General features: G+C 43.1%; 1 protein-coding gene across 4 annotated transcripts in view; it reads right to left on the bottom strand.

The window, feature by feature from the left end:
- The window catches only part of ARHGEF3 (Rho guanine nucleotide exchange factor 3), a 320,726-nt gene that overhangs the window by 140,150 nt on the left and 160,023 nt on the right, over nucleotides 1-20,553 (bottom strand). For all 4 annotated transcript variants that reach the window (XR_006816486.1, XM_045991707.1, XM_045991711.1 and 1 more), the window contains one exon: nucleotides 9,601-9,663. Coding sequence is in view for 3 of the 4 variants with exons in the window: in XM_045991707.1 (XP_045847663.1) it covers nucleotides 9,601-9,663 (63 nt within the window). In the remaining variant the exon portion in view is untranslated. The remainder of the gene's footprint in view (nucleotides 1-9,600; nucleotides 9,664-20,553) is intronic.

Consider the following 20,553-nt stretch of genomic DNA (forward strand, 5'->3'; position numbering starts at 1 on the left):
GTGTCCATGAATGGAAGCAGAAAAACAGTAACAGCAAAAAAGGCACAGGAATCTGAACCACAAAAATAGTGATTTAACATTATTCATACTAACATCAAAATGGCAAGTGTCCACAGGCACTTTTTTGTATTTACCTTCCTGCTCGCTCTGGAGTGTGAGATGGTCTTTGTAACTGGAAAATATTGGACATCAAATGTGCCCCTCAACGAAGAATCATGTTAAAATCATGGAGAATCATATTAAACTATGATCCATTTGTCTTATGCATTAATAAGCAACAGTTGAAAAAATAAGACACATCCTTCACTAAGTGAATGGATAAACTGTACTACATTCATACGATGAAATACAATTCCAGTGATAAGAACGTAGGAAGTTCTCAAGTCACAAAAAAGACATGGAGGAAACTTAAATTCATATTACTAAATGAAAGAAGCCAGTCTGAAAAGGTTATGTACTGTATGACATTTTGAAAAAAGGAAAACAATGGAGACAATAAAAAGATCAGTGGTTGCCAGGGGCACAGAGGATTTTCAGGGCAGTGAAACTATTCTGTAAGATGCTGTAATGATAGATATTTGTCACCACACCTTTGTCAAAAGCTACAGAATGTACATCGAGTGACGTCTAATGGGAACCATGGACTTTGGGTAGTGGTCATGTGTCAGTGTAGGTTCATTGATGATCACAAAAGTACTGGTCTGGTAAGACGTTGATGGTGGGAGAGGGCTCTGCATGTGCAGGGTGGGCGGGTGTATGGAAATTCTCTGCACTCTCTCCTCAATTTTGCTGAGAATCTAAAACTGCCCTAAACAAGAAAGACTATTTAAAAGAAAAAAATTGCAAAGCAAAACAAACAAACAAAAAATGACAATATTTATGTCTGTAAAAAGCTGCCACAAGCTAACTTTTAGATCTCTATCTGTGTGTCTAACTAGGTCTAAATACCCGGAAGGAGACTACACTGATAACCAGGATCATACCTGAGGAGACACATGGAACCAGGACATCATCATGGGGCTGTTAGTTCTATTACTGTTGTTTGATTTTTTTAAAAATCATGGAAATGTGTGCACTATTACTTGTGTATTAAAAATAAAACTGTTTTTCTCTTTAAAATACTCACTTCATATTTTATGTTAAAGAGGTCCAAAGTAAGTTACAAATATCATGATATTCCATCCCTAAATACTTCAGAATTCATCTCTAACAAAAACATTTTTCTACCCTAAAACTATTCTTTCTAACAACAAAAGAAGCAGAAAAGATCCTCTACTAAAATACAGGGGTGACTCAATTAATCTCTCTCTTTTTTAAAAGATTTATTTATTTGAGAGAGATTTAGAGCGCATAGGTGCAAACAAGTATGCCTGAGCGGGGGGGGGGGGGGGGGGAAGCAGAGGGAATGCATCTCAAGCAGACTCCCCACTGAGCACGAGCCCAAGGTAGGACTCCATCTCATGACCCTGAGAGCATGAGCACAGTGGAAATCAAGAGTTTGACACTCACCTGATTGAGCCACCCAGGCATGCCTCAATTAATCTATTTCAAAAAGCTAAGGTGATATCAAAGAAAAACCTACATCCAAGTGTTGAGAATTGATTTAATGGTTATTGCAGTTTTCCTAAAAACATTATCATCATTATTCCAGCCCCTTACTTCTATACAACATTTCACATTCTGTCCTTTAAAACACTAGCAACCTCACATACCAACAGGCCAAAATTAATTAAGTTTGTTACATTTTAAAAATTTTGGTCATTTGAATTACAAAGAGAATACAATACAAAAGATCTAGCATAGCAGATCAAATGTCTTTTCTTTTTTTAAAGATTTTATTTATTTGATAGACATAGATCACAAGTAGACAGGCAGGCGGGGGGTGGGGGGACAGTCTAGTCTCCCCGCCAAGCAGAGAGCCCAATGCGAGGCTAGATCCCAGGACCCTGGGACCATGACCCGAGCCGAAGGCAGAGGCTTTAACCCACTGAGCCACCCAGGCGCCCCCAGATCAAGTGTCTTAACCAAGAATTCCTAATTTAGAATTCTCAGCGTCCCCAAGAAGTACGTGGACAAAATTCAAGGCATCCGTGAACTTGGATGGAAAAAAAAGTACATCTTTAGTTTCATTAATAACTCAAATCTAGCATTTTCTTCCAGTATAAATGAAGGTCATGGATTTCAGAAGCATTAGCAGACCCGTGACTTTGTCACCATAGAAATCACTATATTTTCAAACCACAGAGTGGTTGGAGTAGGTATTTTAAAATATCTTGTAGAAGGTGTATTAGTTACTAGACTTGTTGCCAGGTCTTGTAACTTAAAGCATTAATTACACATGTGTAACTCTTAACCACAAATTTGTAATTTAAATATTTTGATAACTGCCTTTCAATATAACTGAGTTTTGTTGTCATCTTATGTATGCATTTAATTTTAGGCACAAAGAGATGGCCTTCTACGGGGAAGGGGAGTTCACAGGTTTCACAAGATGCCAAAGGTCAAGAACCGAGGAACTGAAGCTCCCCTTCTCATAGTTCCATCCTCCAAAAAGCCACTGTCCACAATGCAGTGCATGCTCCTCCATACTTATTCCTTTATGTGGCCAAATATATAAAAACATCTAGGAATATAATTTATATTTTATGTGCTCTGTCATTGTGTTATGCACTTAAATTTTAAAATGTATTTACAAGTCTCTATAGAGTTTGGATATCCATGCTGTTTCCAGCTTTTGGCTATTATTTAAAAAAAAAAGTAATGAAACTCCCTGTATATGTCTCTTCATAGACTTCATAGATCTTCACTTTCATGGAATTTCACGATAATTTCTATTTATGATCACTTGTGCCAAAAACAGATATCCTTAAATTTAACCACAAAGTCATTTTTGTATTATGCAATCAACAGAATAAAAGCTAGTCTTGTCTTTTTTCTTTTCTTTTCTCTTAAAGATTTTATTTATTTAGTTGACAGAGAGAGACACAGAGAGAGAGAGGGAATACAAGCAGGGAGAGTGGGAGAGGGAGAACCAGGTTTCCCACTGAGCAGGGAGCCCGATGTGGGGCTCAATCCCAGGACCCTGGGATCATGATCGAAGGCAAACGCTTAACCAACTGAACCACCCAGGCATCCCAGCTAGTATTTTTGTACTTACTATAGGCCAGGTCCTAAGTGCTTTGCATGAACTAACTCTTTTCAATCCTTACAACCCTAAGGTGGGGCACTGTTTCAATTTCAGTTTACAGGTGAGGAAACTGAGGTACAGAGCAATGTTCAGTCGCTAAGCTCCCAAAGTGCTTAATTCTTATGACAAATTCAAACAAGGAGGTGTTCTCAGAGCATGAGAAGCCTCATTTAATACAGGTCCCATCAACGTCACTTTGAAGGGAGTAGTAGAGGATGACTGACACTTTGTTACATTACCTTCTGAGAGTGTATCCTGAAGCTCCTTAGAATTTCATTGTCATTGTACAATTCAAGAGGTAGATCAAAGAGTAAAGAACACAGTGATTATTATAACCCACCACCTAATCCATTGGGCCAAAGGCTAGACAGAAGGTGTCTAGGGTCAACATTGAGCTCCTTTGTCATTAGAAATGGTAGCACCATCTTGGACGCAACAGAGGGTCTCCACTACGTTGGGCCCAAGCAATTTCACAGGCAGTGACAGCAGATCATAAATCCAAAATAGAACACATGCCAACAAGTTAAATACAAGCATACGTTAATGAAGACCCAATCTCAGTGCAGGCCTGGTCTCCTCGGTGATAAGAGCCTTATTAAACTCCCCCATGCAATTCATCAAGGCCCCATGCTGGCCAGGGCTAGGCTAATCTCTCTCCCCAGTTAGCAAGTTCCAGAACAGGCTGAAAGAAAGCAAACCATGGAAATGGTACCTTTTTTAATAATCTGGACTCTGCTGAGCAGAGATTAAAAAAAAACAACAAGGGGCGCCTGGGTGGCTCAGTGAGTTAAGCCTCTGCCTTCGGCTCAGGTCATGATCTCAGGGTCCTGGGATCAAGCCCCACATCGGGCTCTCTGCTCAGCATGGAGCCTGCTTCCCTCTCTCTCTCTGCCTGCCTCTCTGCCTACTTGTGATCTCTCTCTCTCTCTCGCTCTCTGTCAAATAAACAAATAAAATATTAAAAAAAAAACCCAAAACTCCCTGCTGCTGTTCCATGTCTGCCTTAAAATATCCTAGCAATGAAACATCACTTAGGTTAACTGAGACAAGAAAGCTCTGTCCCTTTCCTCTAAACATTCTTGAGCTTCGAGCATCCACATTGACAGAGTAAATCATCAGAAAGCACAAGTAACAAAAATGTCATAAAGCTCAAAGGTGGTTTGCCAATAAGAGGAGCTGAAAATCCCATATGCCATCTACTACTAGAAGCCACAGAGCCAAATGCCTCATCTTCTTCCCAGACTGGAGGCAGTGTGGGAGGCTGTGGCATCCAACCATCCTGGGCTTGGATCTACAATAAGCTGGAACTTTCAGCAAACTCCTTAATTCTCTGAGGCTCAGTTTCTTCGTCACCTAGGGTGACAGGCCGCTGTGTGGATTAAATGGATCTTACCTCACCCTAGTCATGGTTCAGCCATAGGAAGTGCCTTCAGCAGGGAAGGATGCCCTACGGCTGGCTCTACCTCTACCTGCCTCATCTCCACCAGTCACATGAGGGGCCTGGACCCCCCAGGGGTGACAGGAGGGGCTCTTCCCAAAGAGGCAGTAGAAGCAAATGCCCCATATGAAGTCATGGACTTAGCAAGGGACCACTAATACAGCTGAAAGAGAGATGGCCCTGGGCAACCCGAGAACAATCTCTACTCTGAGTTTCTGAACCACACTCACCGGGTCTGAACAGAATTTCCACCTCTAACTTCCAGAAGAGGTACAGACCTATTCATGGGCTTAAAAATATTTGTACCACTTCAGCCAGGAATTTCGTATTTTATCCATTTTTTCCTCCTGATATAAGATTACATAGATATTCTTAAATGCCTGCCAGTATTATTTATAATAGTGAAAAGTTACAATTTATCTAAATATCCAATGAAGGATTGGTTTAAAAAAATTGGTGCATTCGTTTGACAAAGTACTGTGTGCTTATTAAAAATAACGTTCTTAAAGAATATTTTAGGATGTGGAGACACGATCTCAATGTAGTCAAGTGAAAAATTCAGGAATAAATTAGTATGTGTTACAATCCCAATTTTTAAAAATTTGTGCTTACACAAACTTAAGTATACGTGCTATTTAGGGATACATATGTGTAGAAAGTTTCTAGACAGGCAAGGCAAAAACCAACACAACTCTACAGAGCAAGGGGTTCTGCTTTACCATTAAGGGCACATTTCCTCAGCTGCACTGGTAGCTACATTTTGTATTAATCTCGCTGCCACTTTGTATATCTGCAACATTCATGATGAAAAATTTTAAAGTGTGTGTATAATGCCAAGGAGGTAATACATCAAAATGTAGCTACTGCTTTGAGGTGGGATTATTAATGACCTCTCTTATTCATAGTGTCCAAATTTTCTACAAAGACTATATGTTCCTTTTCATCTTTTACACTGTTTTTTATCATTGGAAACCATTTTTATGCCCAGCTCAGAACTCATTTGCTTTTTAAGAGAGGATGCTTGGTGCTGAGCAGTGCCCTCCATCAGGGGCCACACCTGGCTCTTCCAACATCCTGTTTCCCGGGACACCACGAACCCTGGCTTTCCACTCAGGCATCGCTCCCCCGTTAGAACTTAAACCAGAAAAGTGCTGTGGGGGAAGCCATGTCCCTGAAACCATCCCACTCGCATCCTCTGACGTGAGAAGAGATTTGTAGGCGGCTGCTAGGAGCATCCTCCTCTCTGCAATTTGTTCTCAAAAGTATAGGTTTGTCTTTTTTTTTTTTTTTTTTTGGTCTTGGAATATTTTGTGTTCTATCCTGCCAGGAAGCTGGGGGCTCAGCGAGTGGCTTGGGTAAAGGGGTGGAAAAAATCAGAGAACGATTATAGCGTCAACTAGCATGGACATTCCATCACCATTTATTTTTCACCAAGTGCTGGGGTGGAGGGTGGGAGATGAATTCTTTGGAGATATGTCAGCATGCTTAAAGACCCTTCCAATTCCCTTTTTAAAATGGGAACTCTTAACATGGGTCTTGGCTGAGCTCCGTGGGGCCCATAAAATCACACATTGACCTTATAAAATTTCTGGAGCCCAGATTCCCAAAAGACTCCATGACCCCCTAAATGATGGGAGATCCCTGTCTGTAAGAATAAGCTTAAGCTCTTTTCTTAGCTTTTGCCCTTCTATTTGGTCTCTGAGTCCAAGTTTAGTAGGAGGTTAGAAGGAAAACTCTCTTCCAGGCACCTACAAAAATCTTGTCACCTGAGGCTTTGAACTAAAGCAAGATGTCAGTAGGAATGTTTGGTGTTATCGTCACTCACACACCTTGTGGGGTTCTATACGTATTTTTTAATCAAGGGGGGAAGACTTCATCAGTGTTAACATCTCCCAACTCTACGTCACAGATACATTTCTTTAAAAGGGCTGGATGTGTTAAATTCTACTACACATTAGGAGGGTTCACTGTTTTTCTGTTTTTAAAAATGAATCAAACAATCAGTACCTACCAAGAGCTCAGTGTGCATACAGCGCTGGGCTGGAACACAGTGGAAACTTGACGGTGATCCCCAAAGGACCCCATCCCTTCATCTAGTGACTTCTTGTTGAAAATACACATCTGATGACTATCTTTCCACTTATTAAGTGGAATCAAATTGAGAGTTACTAATATTACTTTCCCAAGCCCTCACATCCTCCCGTATGAGTCATCTGTCGGAACCCACTTTCTTTTCAGATACTTTCCACGACACGTAGAAACAGGCTCAAGCAACTCTTCAGTAATGCTGCTAGCCAGTTAAGGACTGTGACTACTGGATATCACCATTTTAAAGCATCTTAAAGCAGCCTACAAAAGCTATTTATTAGAACAATTCATTTATTGGACTCAGCTACTTATTTAGACACTGTTGCCTTCATGGCAAAACATCTTCTCCTAAGTGGCTCTACCCACCGCTTCACTCAATGCAAATGTACCTCCACTGAGTGCTGGTTAGGTGGGAGGCACTGAACATCATCAGTACCACTTCTTCTGAGGCCCTGGCTGGATCTGTCACACATCCTGTCATTTCCATATGACAGGGATTGTCAATGAGCCTGGAACACAGCACTCTTCATGTCTTCCAACAGCATCTAGGAGTCTAGGATCTTTCTAACTTTTACAGTTTTATAATACCATGTGAAAACTTTTGGAGGAAACTCTGCTGAGGTTCTAGAATCTGTCTCCCAAGATGCAGAAAAAATGCCAGGCAAATTAGAAAGGAATTTGGCCATAGCTGAAGCATCTGGCCATCCCTACGCATAAAGGTAGATTTCTTTTCTATACAAGTCACTCTATTGTGACAAAACATCATATGAGATGATTAAAAATGAGAGAGAGAAATATCCTTTGCAGCTGCACCAAGAGAAAAGAAGTCAGACAGTTGATTATATGAGACTTCAGTAATCTTAAGAGAAGGCAAGGTTATTAATGCCAATCAGCAAAAAAACCCAAATCACAATTCATAATTGCAAATAATCCTTTCATATAAGAGGGGTTCAAGGTTTTTTGATTTAAAAAAAAACCTTCTAGGGCGCCTGGGTGGCTCAGTGGGTTAGGCCGCTGCCTTCAGCTCAGGTCATGATCTCAGGGTCCTGGGATCGAGTCCCACATCGGGCTCTCTGCTTGGCAGGGAGACTGCTTCCCTCTCTCTCTCTCTGCCTGTCTCTCTGTCTACTTGTGGTCTCTCTCTGTCGAATAAATGAGTAAATAATCTTTAAAAAAAAAAAACCTTCTAAAGATATGTTTTCCTGAAAAAATAAATATAATAAATATAATGCAGTTGAAGAAATATGTTTGATGACGTATGATCTTAAATTAAAGTCTTGCCTAAATCACTACATCTCCCTGGGCTTCTACTCTTCATTTTCAAAAGTGAGAGGACAGAACTATATGATGGCTAAGAGCTCTTTCAATTCAGAAAGTCAATGATCCTAATAATTACCAAAAAATTAAAAACATTCAAACATGCAAAAAAACTTGCTGCTACGGGAAGTTTCATAGACTTCACCTGTCAATAATAAAACATTCAGCAAGTAAAGTAAAACCCAGAAGAACATCATTTTTTTGTCCTGTTACTATGGTATCCGAGTAAACTGGTCCAACGCCATCAATCTGATGGTCTAAAGACTGGAACAAACAGCATATGGTGAAAAAAAGATGTCCAAGTACATTAATTAGATGCCAGCTCAGGATCACTCCATCATGGAAATTTGCAAAATTCTGCAATAATTAAAAATAAAACTAAAAGCATTGTTTAGACTGGTAAATAAATGTTATTGGGTGAGAACCCCATGATCCATGTTCAACAAATTTTCCGATTTTCACAGTGGTTTTAGAGGACTTGATCTTAAACTTTTTTTTTTTCCCAACAAATGAGGAAACTGAGGCCAAGCTTGCACTATTAGTTACAGGCAGAGCCAGGACCATGACTCAGCCCTTAAGTCTCAGCACAGAAGCTTTCTCATCCCACAACAATGGCGTCCATGGTTTCTGTGGAGGAGAAAGACTGGGGTCTAAAGTCAGATGGATCCACTATGCACAATGAGTGCACCCCAAGGAAGTATACGTGATGAATGGATGTGGGGAGCCCTAGAGGACCTGAACACCCACCCACCAGCCCTTTGGTAATGAGTGCAGCAGAAGCCAAGGTTGGCTTCCCAGCTGGGGGGAACAAAGACACCATACAAAGAAAGCTGCAGAAATTAAACACCCAACACACAGCCCCCCAAATTCAAGAAACCTCTTAGCCTCTATCAGCACCAGCATTCGACTACCATGTCATTAAATATCTTTAGTAAACTTCTGCTTTTAAGGAAAAATACAACAAGGTTCACATTTGGTAGGTGCCTAAGTCTGTACCCGGCAATGGTCTCAGTAGTCTCACTTTTACTGTTTTATTTGACCCTCACAATAATCCTGCCAGGTGAAGTCTTCATCTCTATTCTCCAGATGAGAAAATAGAGACAAGGAAAGGTGTCGCATTAATGGGAAGAGTAGACTCTTGATTCAACTGAAGATCTGCTAAATCCAAAGTCACTCACTCTGCCACGCTGCTAGAGACTTCTCTCAGCCTTTGGGTACCGGCCGCCCAAGTTGGGCTGACTCACTAACTTCCCTGAAAGGGGGACAAACATCTGACCATCTTCTGGAACCAGCCTCTAAAACAGCACGGTGACATTTATCTAGATTCTCCTCAGATGCACTGATTTCATAATTCATTTTATGAGAGAAAAAAAACATGAGCAATAAACAACTCGGTTTGCAAGCCAAGTTGGCCACTCAGCTTTCTCTAGTGAAGTGAAATGTTTTCCCCAGGTCACAGTTTCCATCGTCAGTAGCTTGAAGCCCCCTTAAAGCACACGGCATATTAACCAGTAGCTTCAGAGATGAGAGGTGCTCTCATGGCAGAGTCAGTAGAAAGCAGTGTACTTACACTTATGTCGAGACTACAGAGGCTGACAGCATCTTCATCTTGGGTGCTCTGCTTGCGTTTTCGCTGCAAAAGAAATGATAAAGTTCAGATGTAGACGAGGATGATGGCCTTGATTAAGGGAAGGGGGAAAAGCAACCAACTGAATAGCAGATGCAACCCTTGTCATCTCTATCATGTTTTCCCCAATCCTTTAACCAATATATGTAAATGAACGAATCCAAGAAAGCCTAAGAAATCACAGGAAGCTTTTAAACTCTAAGGTAATTGGTTTACATTATTGTTCTTACCCCTGCTGCTACAATTTGTTTCTTTTTGTATTTCTTTTTTTCCTAAATATCTCTATATATCAAGGCTCAGAAATTTAGATACAAAGTTCAGGTTCTGACTAACTTGAAAGAGGAAATTAGACTGGAAAGAAAATCAAATTCACTTAAAGATATTTCATTTTTAGAGCTCTTTGTACTTGGGTAATTTAAATTTGTTCTAAATTTCATACAGGGTCCTGATATAATCACAGAACCAGAGTGCTGTAACAAACCTTAGACATCATCTCCAGCGTTCCTATTTTATAGCTGTAAACACCAAGAAAAATCATTACTTGAATGGAAGAAAATTGAATTTGAAATGACCTTATGACCAAGGAAGTCTGCCAGGTTAGATGTGGAAAATATATTTTCTTCTTTTATAAAAGGAAACGAAACTCCATCTACAAACCATAACAAAGCTCATCAGAGATACATTCACCTCTTTTCTACATCCTAGCTCAACCAACCAGCCAAGTACTGCATGAGTCCCTAATTTGTGACTTGCTAAGTCTCCTGATCCTACTTGGCAGAAACCTACCAAAGGACCAGAATCACTGGCCTGCAGTTCCCATGGAATCCAGAGACATCTGGAGTCTTCATCCCTAAAGAAACTCCCCTCTTCCTCTTCCTCCATTCTACCCTGAGCAGGAAAGACAAAGTGTGGAAAGCGACTAGAGCCATCCTTGTCTACCTCACTATAATTGTCCTATGATTTATTTGCTTCAGTTCAAGGAAGATTTGTTGAGCATCTACCCCAAGCCTGACCCTTCATTTGCTCCTGGGACTGCAAAGACCAGCAGAACTCACATTCCTGTAGAGGGACAGAACTGAAGGAATGAACTATAATGCAGTACAATCCAAACACCCTAGGAAAGTCACATCACTTTTCTGAGTTACCCCTTCTCAAGTCTTAAGGCCTGGTGGGGGGCGGGGGACAACATTAGTTTCTATTCTCAAAGGGAGAGGAGAAAATATGGTAATGCATTTTACAACTTAGCAGACTGCCTGGTACACAGTGGGTGCTCAAAACATGGGTTCTCCGAAAGCACAGTGAGGAGTAATTAGTTTGGTTTCGGTGGGGGTTGGGGAGGTCTTCTCAGAGGAGGAGACATCTGAAGAGACCAGAAGGTGAATAAGAGTTTGCTAGAAAAGATACTGGGTGTGCACTAGAGCCTCTGTTCCAGAGTCAGCGACCTAGATCTTCAGGACCTCACAGGTGCACATGGTTCTATCCAGAGTAGGGGAGTTCTGGGTCCTATATATTTATTCCATTGAGCAGTGGAAAGATTTAGAGATGAATGCCAGGAACCAGGAGGTTGAATCCACCCTCTGGGATGGTGCTCAAGGATCTGCATTAAGGAACTCTATTCTGGGGTTTTGGGTGGAGGGAGCCTTGAGAAGGTGCTGGTAGCCACCTGCCATTCGTGAGGATGTTTCATGTTTGCACAGGAACCTGACCCTCTCTGACTCATCCTCTAGTTAAAAGCAGCTTTGTGGTGTCAGTGAAGCCAATTCATTGGTTAATGTCTGTAAGGTGACTTTTTGAGGCAAGTAGGTCAAGGGATCATTTCCATGCTGGGGTAAATAAACTGAAGTCAGGGGAGATAAACAATTTGTTCAAAATTACACAGCTACAGAATCCAGGTTTCTAATTCATGGGGCAGAACCCTTCACACACATCACTTAGAGCATACTTGGCAAACAGGTTATAACTCATTTGCTCTCCGGAATGTCCGGTAGCATCTGCTTGAAGGGCTGCATTGAGAAGGACTACGGAGCACAGCAAATGGGAGAGCACTTCAGTCCATCAGTAACACATGCGGGGTGGAAGAGAGGGGAGCAGCCGCTGCTCAGGAAGCCCCTGCCCTTCCTGAGTCTGGCTGCTCGTCCCTTAAGCGGCTACAGTGTTATACCTGGGATCTTGGGAAATGCTATGAGAGGCTGAGGCTCTGGAATAGTATCTGTAAACGTGGAAATAGTGCCTACCGGGTCAGGCTGTTGTGAGGATCATAGATGATATGCATATAGCAGTCGGAACGAGGTCTGCTATACAGTAGGTGCACAATAAACGGCAGCTCCTGTCACGTGTTCCCCGCACTGTAAGCCACACACTTACGTACTGCAACCCGGTATTGTCGGATTATAGAACTTCGTGGTGCTACAATTCCATTCCTAGAGCTCAGCAATTTTGTAATTGCTAATCCATGTGCAACACATTGATGGTAACCTGTTACCCCAAGGAGCCCACCCTGGTGAAGGAGAGGGGATAGTAAGAGCTTTTTGCCTCATCGGCATCCAGACCAACTCAACACATGACCCAGCACTGGTCTCCAGAGCCCCCGTCACCCCAGACACTTCCACATGCCTTCAGTGTCAAATCCAGAAGACAAATGTCCTCTGGCAGCTTTTTAATTAAGCCACGGCCAGTTAATCTGGAATAGAATGATCTTGTTAAGAAACCCACACATTTTACAAAATGAAAGCTGAATGGATTATCAACGTGGATTTGCTTTTCAATTTCTGTTACAGGGGGAGGTAACTGGTCACGGGCCGCAACAAAGAAGGAGCGTGATGTTTTTAAATTCTGGGCCTGAAGCAAAAATTTCACAAAGGATTGCTTAGTCATTTGTTCACTCGCTTTATGCTCACTGAGCACTCTGATGGGCGAAGCGAGGCTACAGGTCTGGGGAGACAGCAGTGAATGAGCCAGTCATGCTCCTTGCCCACTAATGGGGAGTAAAAAGAAAACAAAATAATTACCGATTATGATCTCTGCTGTGAATGAGGCAGATGAAGAGCTGAGACGGAGACTAGCAAAGGAGACCTAGTTTAGAATGATAATTTAATTTAATATTTTGCTTTCTGGTTTTTGGTTGACCTTTTCATCAGACATGAGCCCATGAAGGCAAGACTTGGTCTGTCCGGGTCACATTTCAGAACCTGGTGCAGTATCTGGTGCATGGCTGACACCCCTTACAATAGTATTTGATTGTTTTGTGGATGCCCTTGGTCCTGCTCCTTTTGAGAAGCTTGTTGTCTTCACCAATTACCCAGTTCCAAGAGGGGCGCAGGTGGAGGGAGTGGAGGGGATCAAATGGGCACCCCTTCCGCCAGACTGGCCAACCCAGTCAACTCAGGGGATGAGGTCCCACACACGCACTGCACACCCCACACAGGAGCTTCACAGAAGAAATCCTCAGTGGGAAATTTAAATCCCGGAGACACAGACAAATGAGCATCTCAGAAAGCAGAGGGTGTGACAGGACACTGCACTCATTTTGAACTTCACCAAAAGGATTGATAATGACAATAATCAGCTTTAGCCTATGAAACACTTACTACATGTCGATCACAGAACTAAATCTTCACATGTGTGATCTGATTTAATCCTCACGACCACCTCAGGAGGTGGGCAGGAATAAGTATTATCCCCATTTAGCAGAGGAGGACATGGATGCTCAGAGAGGGGCAGGGACTTGCCCAAAGTCCTATAATGAGCAAGGGCAGAGCCTGGATTCATTGGGCTCCAATCTATGTGTTTCCCAACTGCACTGTTCTGTCCCAGACTCTGGAAGGTCTAGGAAAGTGTTGAGCACAAGGAGTTTGGGAGGAAACACCTTTATAACTTATTCTACCAAAGAACTGGCCTTGGGGCACCTGGGTGACTCAGTCACTTTAGTGTCCAACTCTTGATTTTGGCTCAGGTCATGGTCTCAGGATTGTGAGACCAAGCCCCACATCTAGCTCCATACGGGGTTGGAGGCTGCTTAAGATTCTCTCTCTCCCCCTCTGCCCTTCCTCCTTCCCTCTCTGAGAAAGAAAAACAAAACAAAACAAAACAAGAATAGACCTTGAAGCTAGTACACCTAGGCAACATTCTGAGGTCCTTTCTAGTTTTAAAACTATCACTGCCTGCTGTCAGGTAGGCTACAGATGAACCAAGTCACCATTTTACTTCCCCTGTGCATCAGAAACCATGGGCAGGTTACTGGGGGGAGAGGCTGCTCCTAGCCAGGAAGGACACAGTGTGACTTGTCCGCATTTACACACTTGGCCTCGCATGTTCTCATCAGCCAACTGGAGGAGCCATGGACCCACCCTGTTATTCTTGTTCAGTTTACTGAAGCGAGTACACAGTCCACTTCCCTCTCAACCGTGAAAACAAAGTGCCTTGGGTGCTGTCATCTACGCTGATTTGAGCACATGACTTTAAACCCCAGTGCCCTGTGCAGCGGGGCTATGAATGATTTTTGAATGAGTGACTGAAAGAAAGAATGAATAAAGGAGACCAGTGTTTCCGAGGTGACACCCTTCCCTTCCGCTAACCACCTGGCTGCCAAAATTACATCAAAACCTCAAAAGCAAAGATCACTGAAAGCTGACATGCTTCAACCTCAGATTTCCCTGGAGACTCAAAACCTTCACATTTAAGCTACAACCCCTGCTTTTCAAATAGGAAAGGTTTTTGTTTGTTTGTTTGTTTTTTCCTTACCAGAGAGGGCATTTATTTTCCTTAAAATGCATAGACATTTAAAGAAATCATGGCTGTTCAAGCATTGGTCCAAGTGGGATACTGGGGACTTCCACTCCTCCTGTGGGAAAAGAATGGCAGATCTGTTCAAGGGTGAGGCACACCCATGACCAGAGCATCTATCCAGGCACTGCCCTCCACAGGGGCATGGAGACTCAGTCTCTGTGCTTCGGGAGCAAGGAATCCAAGTATGATAACACCTCAACTGAAAGGGACCAGTCAAAGGAACCACATTATAAGTGAACTTAATGGGGACCTGAACCCTTTGTCTGAACACCTGGGTGCCTGTCTGGGGCAGGCAGGAAAGGCAGGAATTTATGGGAACAGAGGGTCTGAATGTACAATTTGATTCCTTAGCCCTGCAGGTTACATAGGCAGGCAGGCACTTTCTAGAGGTGCTTGGGTGCTGGAAAAACTCTCTCATGCTCTTGAATCAAAAAACAAGCAGGAGGCTCCTTTGTTAATTCGCAACAGAGCAAAGCCCTCGGTATGTTTGGATGTGAGGTCTGATGGAAATATGGTTATGTCTGGATGGATTGAGTGGACTCTGTCTGAGACTTACCACTGGTAACACCATTCTGCTATGTCGACCTTAGATCTTCACCTGTGCCCCTCCCAACCCACTCTCATGAAGCATCACTGTTCTCCAGGCCACTCAATGGCCATCTCCTTTAGGTCCAGTTACCTTCTAATAGCACAAGGCAGACCACTAAATCTCATGTAAATGGTCCAGAAACAACTACTTTTTCTGGTGTTCTGAGTAAGCTCTCTGTGGAAAGCACTGACCCTATCCTTAGCTGATCAATGTTCAGAAGAGCTGGTCCAAGGGATGCCTGGATGGCTCAGTCGGTTAACTACCCAACTCTTGATTTTGGCTCAGGTCATGATCTCAGGGTCATGGGATTAAGCCCCATATGGGGTTTGCTCTCAGTGGGGAGTCTGCTTCTCTCCCTCTCCCTCTGCCTCTACCCTTCCCCGCATATGAGCTCTTTCCTCTCTCTCTCCCTTTCTAAAAATAAATAAATACATAAATCTTAAAGAGGAAGAAGATGATGATAATGATGAAGAAGATGGAGGAGGAGGAAGAGAAGAGGAAGAAAGAGAAGGAGAAGGAGAGGAAGAAGGAGAAGAAGGAGGAGGAGGGAGAGATAGAGAAGAAGGAGAAGAAGGAGAAGAAGAGTTGGTCCAAGCTTGAATATCTTATCCTTACTGGGCTCAGCTTCCATTCTCTCTAGGCTCAAATCTTGGGATCCTTTGAGGTGTTAAGCCTTAGAATCCAAGGAGCATCACCGGGTGCTTTCTAATACACAAGGAAAGGGAAGTGCTAAGCACTGTGCACACTGTTTAGAGGACTGTTCCAGTTAAGCTTCTCTTTAACCCAGTTTAAATACACACTGCTGTTCGTTTTACAGTGAGGGATACTTGAGCTCACTCAACGTCACAAAACTAGTAAATACTAAGAGAGGGATTTCTCTCTGGGCCAGCCTCACTCCCAAACCACTGATCTTTCTGCCACACAATGCTGTTTCTCTTTTTATTTTTGTTTAAAGATTTTATTTATTTATTTGACAGAGATCACAAGTAGGCAGAGAAGCAGGCAGAGAAAGAGGGGGAAGCAGGCTCCCTGCAGAGCAGAGAGCCCGATGTGGGGCTTGATCCCAGGACCCTGAGATCGTGACCTGAGCTGAAGGCCAAGGCTTAACCCACTGAGCCACCCAGGCACCCCTGTTTCTCTTTTTATATTGTTTAAAAACAACATGTGCTCTATTTAAATTAACATATCACGAATGTGTCATACATTTAAATACTTATTTAAAACAATACACGTTTTAAAACAATATAAAAAGTCTCCCAGGGCATTTGTGAGCATGTGTACCTGAAGGAGATTAGGAGCACAAAGGAGACAGACCTGAGTTCAAAGTCCAGTTCCACCATTTGCTGTGTGGTGTGATCAAGTTACTTCTTCATCCCTTCATTCATTCAACAGTTATTTACCGAGGACCTAGCATGGGCCAGGCAGTTTCCAAATGTGGGGATGTGTAAATGTCTATAAAATGCTTCTACAGGCTTTGATTTCTCCATCCCAGGTCTCTTCCAAGGACTGAAGGACAGAAAATATTTTGAACCGGGCCAGGCAAATGGAAAAAGATTAAAACAGGGTCATTATTCTTGCTACTGTGGCTCTCACCCTGATTACTATTATAACTGTGGCCACTGCTGTTTTGTTGTTATTTGACATTGCGAGGTGGGCATGGTGGGCCCCAGAGATGGGGATCCCGTGGGACGGTGGGTGACCTAGCGGGGACACGGCCTGACCCTTCTCGGACCGCCCACGTCACACGGGGGGTCTACGTGGACTCTCTCCGGATACCTCTAGTCACGTCTGCAGTGTCCCCACTGCTCTCACAGAGACAGGGCAAACGCGAGGCCTGACTTCATTTTAAAGGGCTGAGATTGAATTGATTAGTGTTGGAACAGCCCTGGGATTTAATCACAGGGTTTTTCTATTTAATAATCAAGTGACCAGAGCAGCAAAAATGCACTGATGGAGGGAGTGAAGCTCCCGACCTGACAGCAAATGGCTCCTGATTAGTCGTTTGTAATTATTAAATTCAAACCAGATCTCAAACCTTTTTGATTTATCTCTCCGCTGGCAAACAGCATTGGTGGTTTCGGAGGCTTAATGCCTCCCTTTCATCTGCGCCTTCTTCGGGGAGAGATTAGCAGAAGGATTTTGTGTTCTTGTACTTGCCCTTAGCTGGAGCTGGACTCCCTAAACTCACGTTCGAGCAGGGCATGGATCCACGTTCTGTTTCTCTCTTGTCTGAAGCTCCATGGGCGAGCCAGACAGAGGGATCCTTCCTCCATTTTTAATACGCTATTGGTGGGTTTTCCTCCTTATTTTTATTTTTATTTATTTTTTAAAAGATTTTATTTATTTATTTGACAGAGAGAGAGAGATCACAAGTAGGCAGAGAGGCAGGCAGAGAGAGAGGGGGAAGTAGGCTCCCTGCTGAGCAGAGAGCCCAATGCGGGGCTCGATCCCAGGACCCTGAGATCATGACCTGAGCCGAAGGCAGGGGCTTAACCCACTGAGCTACCCAGGCGCCCCTTCCTCCTTATTTTTAAAACATCCTTCTCTAGCACCAAGGAACCCTGAGCCTTTTTTCTAGGCTTTTCAGTGTCCTCACAGGGTAGCAAACCTGGAAATCATGATGCTCTCTGAACTACAGGGTGCAGATGCCATGAACTAAGCCTACAGTTTGGCGACGTTAAGGGGGCACTAAAGTCAGTTATGCCCTTTATTTGTTGCAGAACCTTATGCACATCATTTCACCTCTCCACACCTGAATTTCCTTGTCTATAAAATGCGAGTACAAATGCTACTACGAGAGTTAACTAGATTAATGTGGGTAAAGAGCTTAGCACAGTGCCTGGCACACAGGAACATCTCAAGTATTTTTTGGTAAAGATTTTTGGTAAAGATTTTATTTATTTATTTGACAAACAGATCACAAGTAGGCAGAGAGGCAGGCAGAGAGAGAGGGGGAATCAGGCTTCCTGCTGAGCAGGGAGCCCAATGCAGGGCTTGATCCCAGGACCCTGAGATCAGGACCTGAGCCAAAGGCAGACGCTTAATCGACTGAGCCACCCAGGTACCCCAGGAATGGCTTAAGTATTAACTCATTAGTAGCAGAAGCCATTGCAGCAGTAACAGCAAGTGACACCAAAGGAAAAAAGAAATCACAGAGAAAATACATAAAATGTATAAATGTCTACCCACTAACTTGATTTTGGCAAACTGAGAAAAGCCCCAATTATTGATTTTGGCCATGGAACACCTGGCCCTTAGCTTGTTTGGAAGCAGAGATGAAGTCGTCTTGGCCAATGAAAGGTCCTTCTCTCCCGTGGGAAGAAAAACATGTTCAACCAGACAAATGGGAGGAGGGAAAAGCCAACCAGCAGGTTGCCACCACCAGCCCTGCTAAGCAATGGGCAGCGAGATTCACTGTCATTTCTCAAAGACCACTTTTCCCTCCAAAACGCTCATGGCCAGAGGAGCAGGTAAGAAGACAGAAAATTTGTCTACCCAGGGCAGAGGGCTGGTGAGTATGTTTTCCAGGAAAATTATCCTAGAAAAACTTCATGATGGGGAGCAGTTTAAAGTGGGAGAAGGACTGTCACTCACAAAGATTTTCAACAATAGGATTTGACAAGAACCACAAAATTGAATTAACACAGCACTCTTTTCTTGACCTTCTAATAATGACTATAATTATTTCATTTTTTTTTCTGCTGGATCTCAGGTGCACTGAGTCGGACTAATCACTGAAGTCCTTGGCTCCCCAGCCCCTTTTTAAGTGTTTTTATTCATTCTTTTTTAATAGCTAATGAACTCCCATTTATTAAAGTTCTTTGCATATGGAATGGTTTGAAGCCCTTATCAACAAAAATATTGTTCATGTAGTTTAGGGAATGTCCAAACAATTGCTTTATTTCTAGCTAATTACTCTATGTAACCAACCCATCAACTTAGATAGTCCAACTGTACAATTCAGAGTCAAATATGTTTATGGCCCGTGGTAATACTGGGAATCCAATTTTACAAGGAGAGTTTCTCCTTTCTTTACTCATTTTACTTTCTTTACTCATTTACTCATGTTCCTGCCCTTCCCTATCTAGAAAGTCCCTAAATGCATCCCATGTATTCCCAAGTAGGTCCCCAGCTGCTAACAGGCAAGCATTTAACCATAGGGAGAGCAAGGCTTCCCTCTAGCCACTGGCCTCTGGACCATCTACTTCTGGGGGCACCCTGACATACAAAGCAGAGATGAAGAACATCAGTGAAATGGCTGTGCTGCTAAGATGCTCTGTAAATCCTGAGAACTCATCAGGACCGCCCTTTATATATAAAAAAGTTTCCCTGGCAGAACCATAAGGTACTGCCTATCAGATTAGAACTCCTTCTCCCTCCTTCCCTTTCCTGGGTTTATAATGACAACTGTCTATCAAGAATCCACTGTATGGGGGCGCCCGGGAGGCTCAGTCGGTTGAGAGTCTGCCTCTGGCTTAGGTCATGATTCCAGGGCTCTGGGATCGAGTCCTGAGTCGGGCTCCCTGCTCAGCCAGGAGCCTGCTTCTCCCTCTGCCTGCTGCTCCCCCTGCTTGTGCATGCTCTCTCTCGCTCTTTGTCAAATAAATAAATAAAATTAAAAAAAAAAAAAAGAATCCACTGAATGCTGGGTACTTTCCCTATGTGACATCCAATCTTTACAGCAGTATGAAGAAATGATTACACAAGAGGAAGTTGAGGCTTGAAGAGTTTAGATGGCTCATTAAGGCTGCTCTGTAAGTGTACAAAACCAAGATTTTATATCAGCTCTGGCTATCTGTGTAGCCAGTACAGCTGGCCCACATCCCCAGGAAGTCACTATGCCCCTGCATTACTGGGCTTTCTACAGGCCAGAAATGCCGGGGATTTAATGCTTTCCAGAGCAGCCCTCAACCTGTGATGTACTGGAGTTGGTATGTACATAGCCCAGCTTCCTAAAGTTTGTGTGGTCTCAGTCCACCTAGGGGTTTAAAAACCTCTCATGCCTGGCTTTCCCAGGGATTCTGAACATTAGGAGTTTCAAAAGCACCCCAGGTAATTCTAATGTGCGGCAAAGTTTGAGAACCATGGCCTCACATAGTGTCCCAGAAGCCCCCCACAGAACTGAGCTCCAGCTGCCCACAAAGCTAACCTGTTCCTGATTCCTTCCTGTACCAGCTTCCTTCCCTTCCCTGCTTCTTCCCTGCTCCCTCACCAGGGTTTCTGGAGATCACTTCCCGAATAAACTACCTACACTTGTATCCGGGTCTGTTTTTGTGGGACTGAGCAGAAGATAAGCTGAATACAGCTCTGTGCTTCTGACACTGGAAGTGTAGCAGGAGGGAGATGAAGCCACAGAATAAACACACTTCATCAACTTGACTTTTCAGGAAGCCATGCCAGCCATTATTTGTATATTTCAACAAGAACAGAATGTCAATCTACATGAGAGTTTAAAGATACGTCTGGGAAGAAATTTAAAATCAAGTGACCTTCACATCAATCTTCTCTCGTACAAGACACAC

This window comes from Meles meles, chromosome 20 (genome assembly GCF_922984935.1).
Source record: "Meles meles chromosome 20, mMelMel3.1 paternal haplotype, whole genome shotgun sequence".
NCBI lineage: Eukaryota > Metazoa > Chordata > Mammalia > Carnivora > Mustelidae > Meles > Meles meles.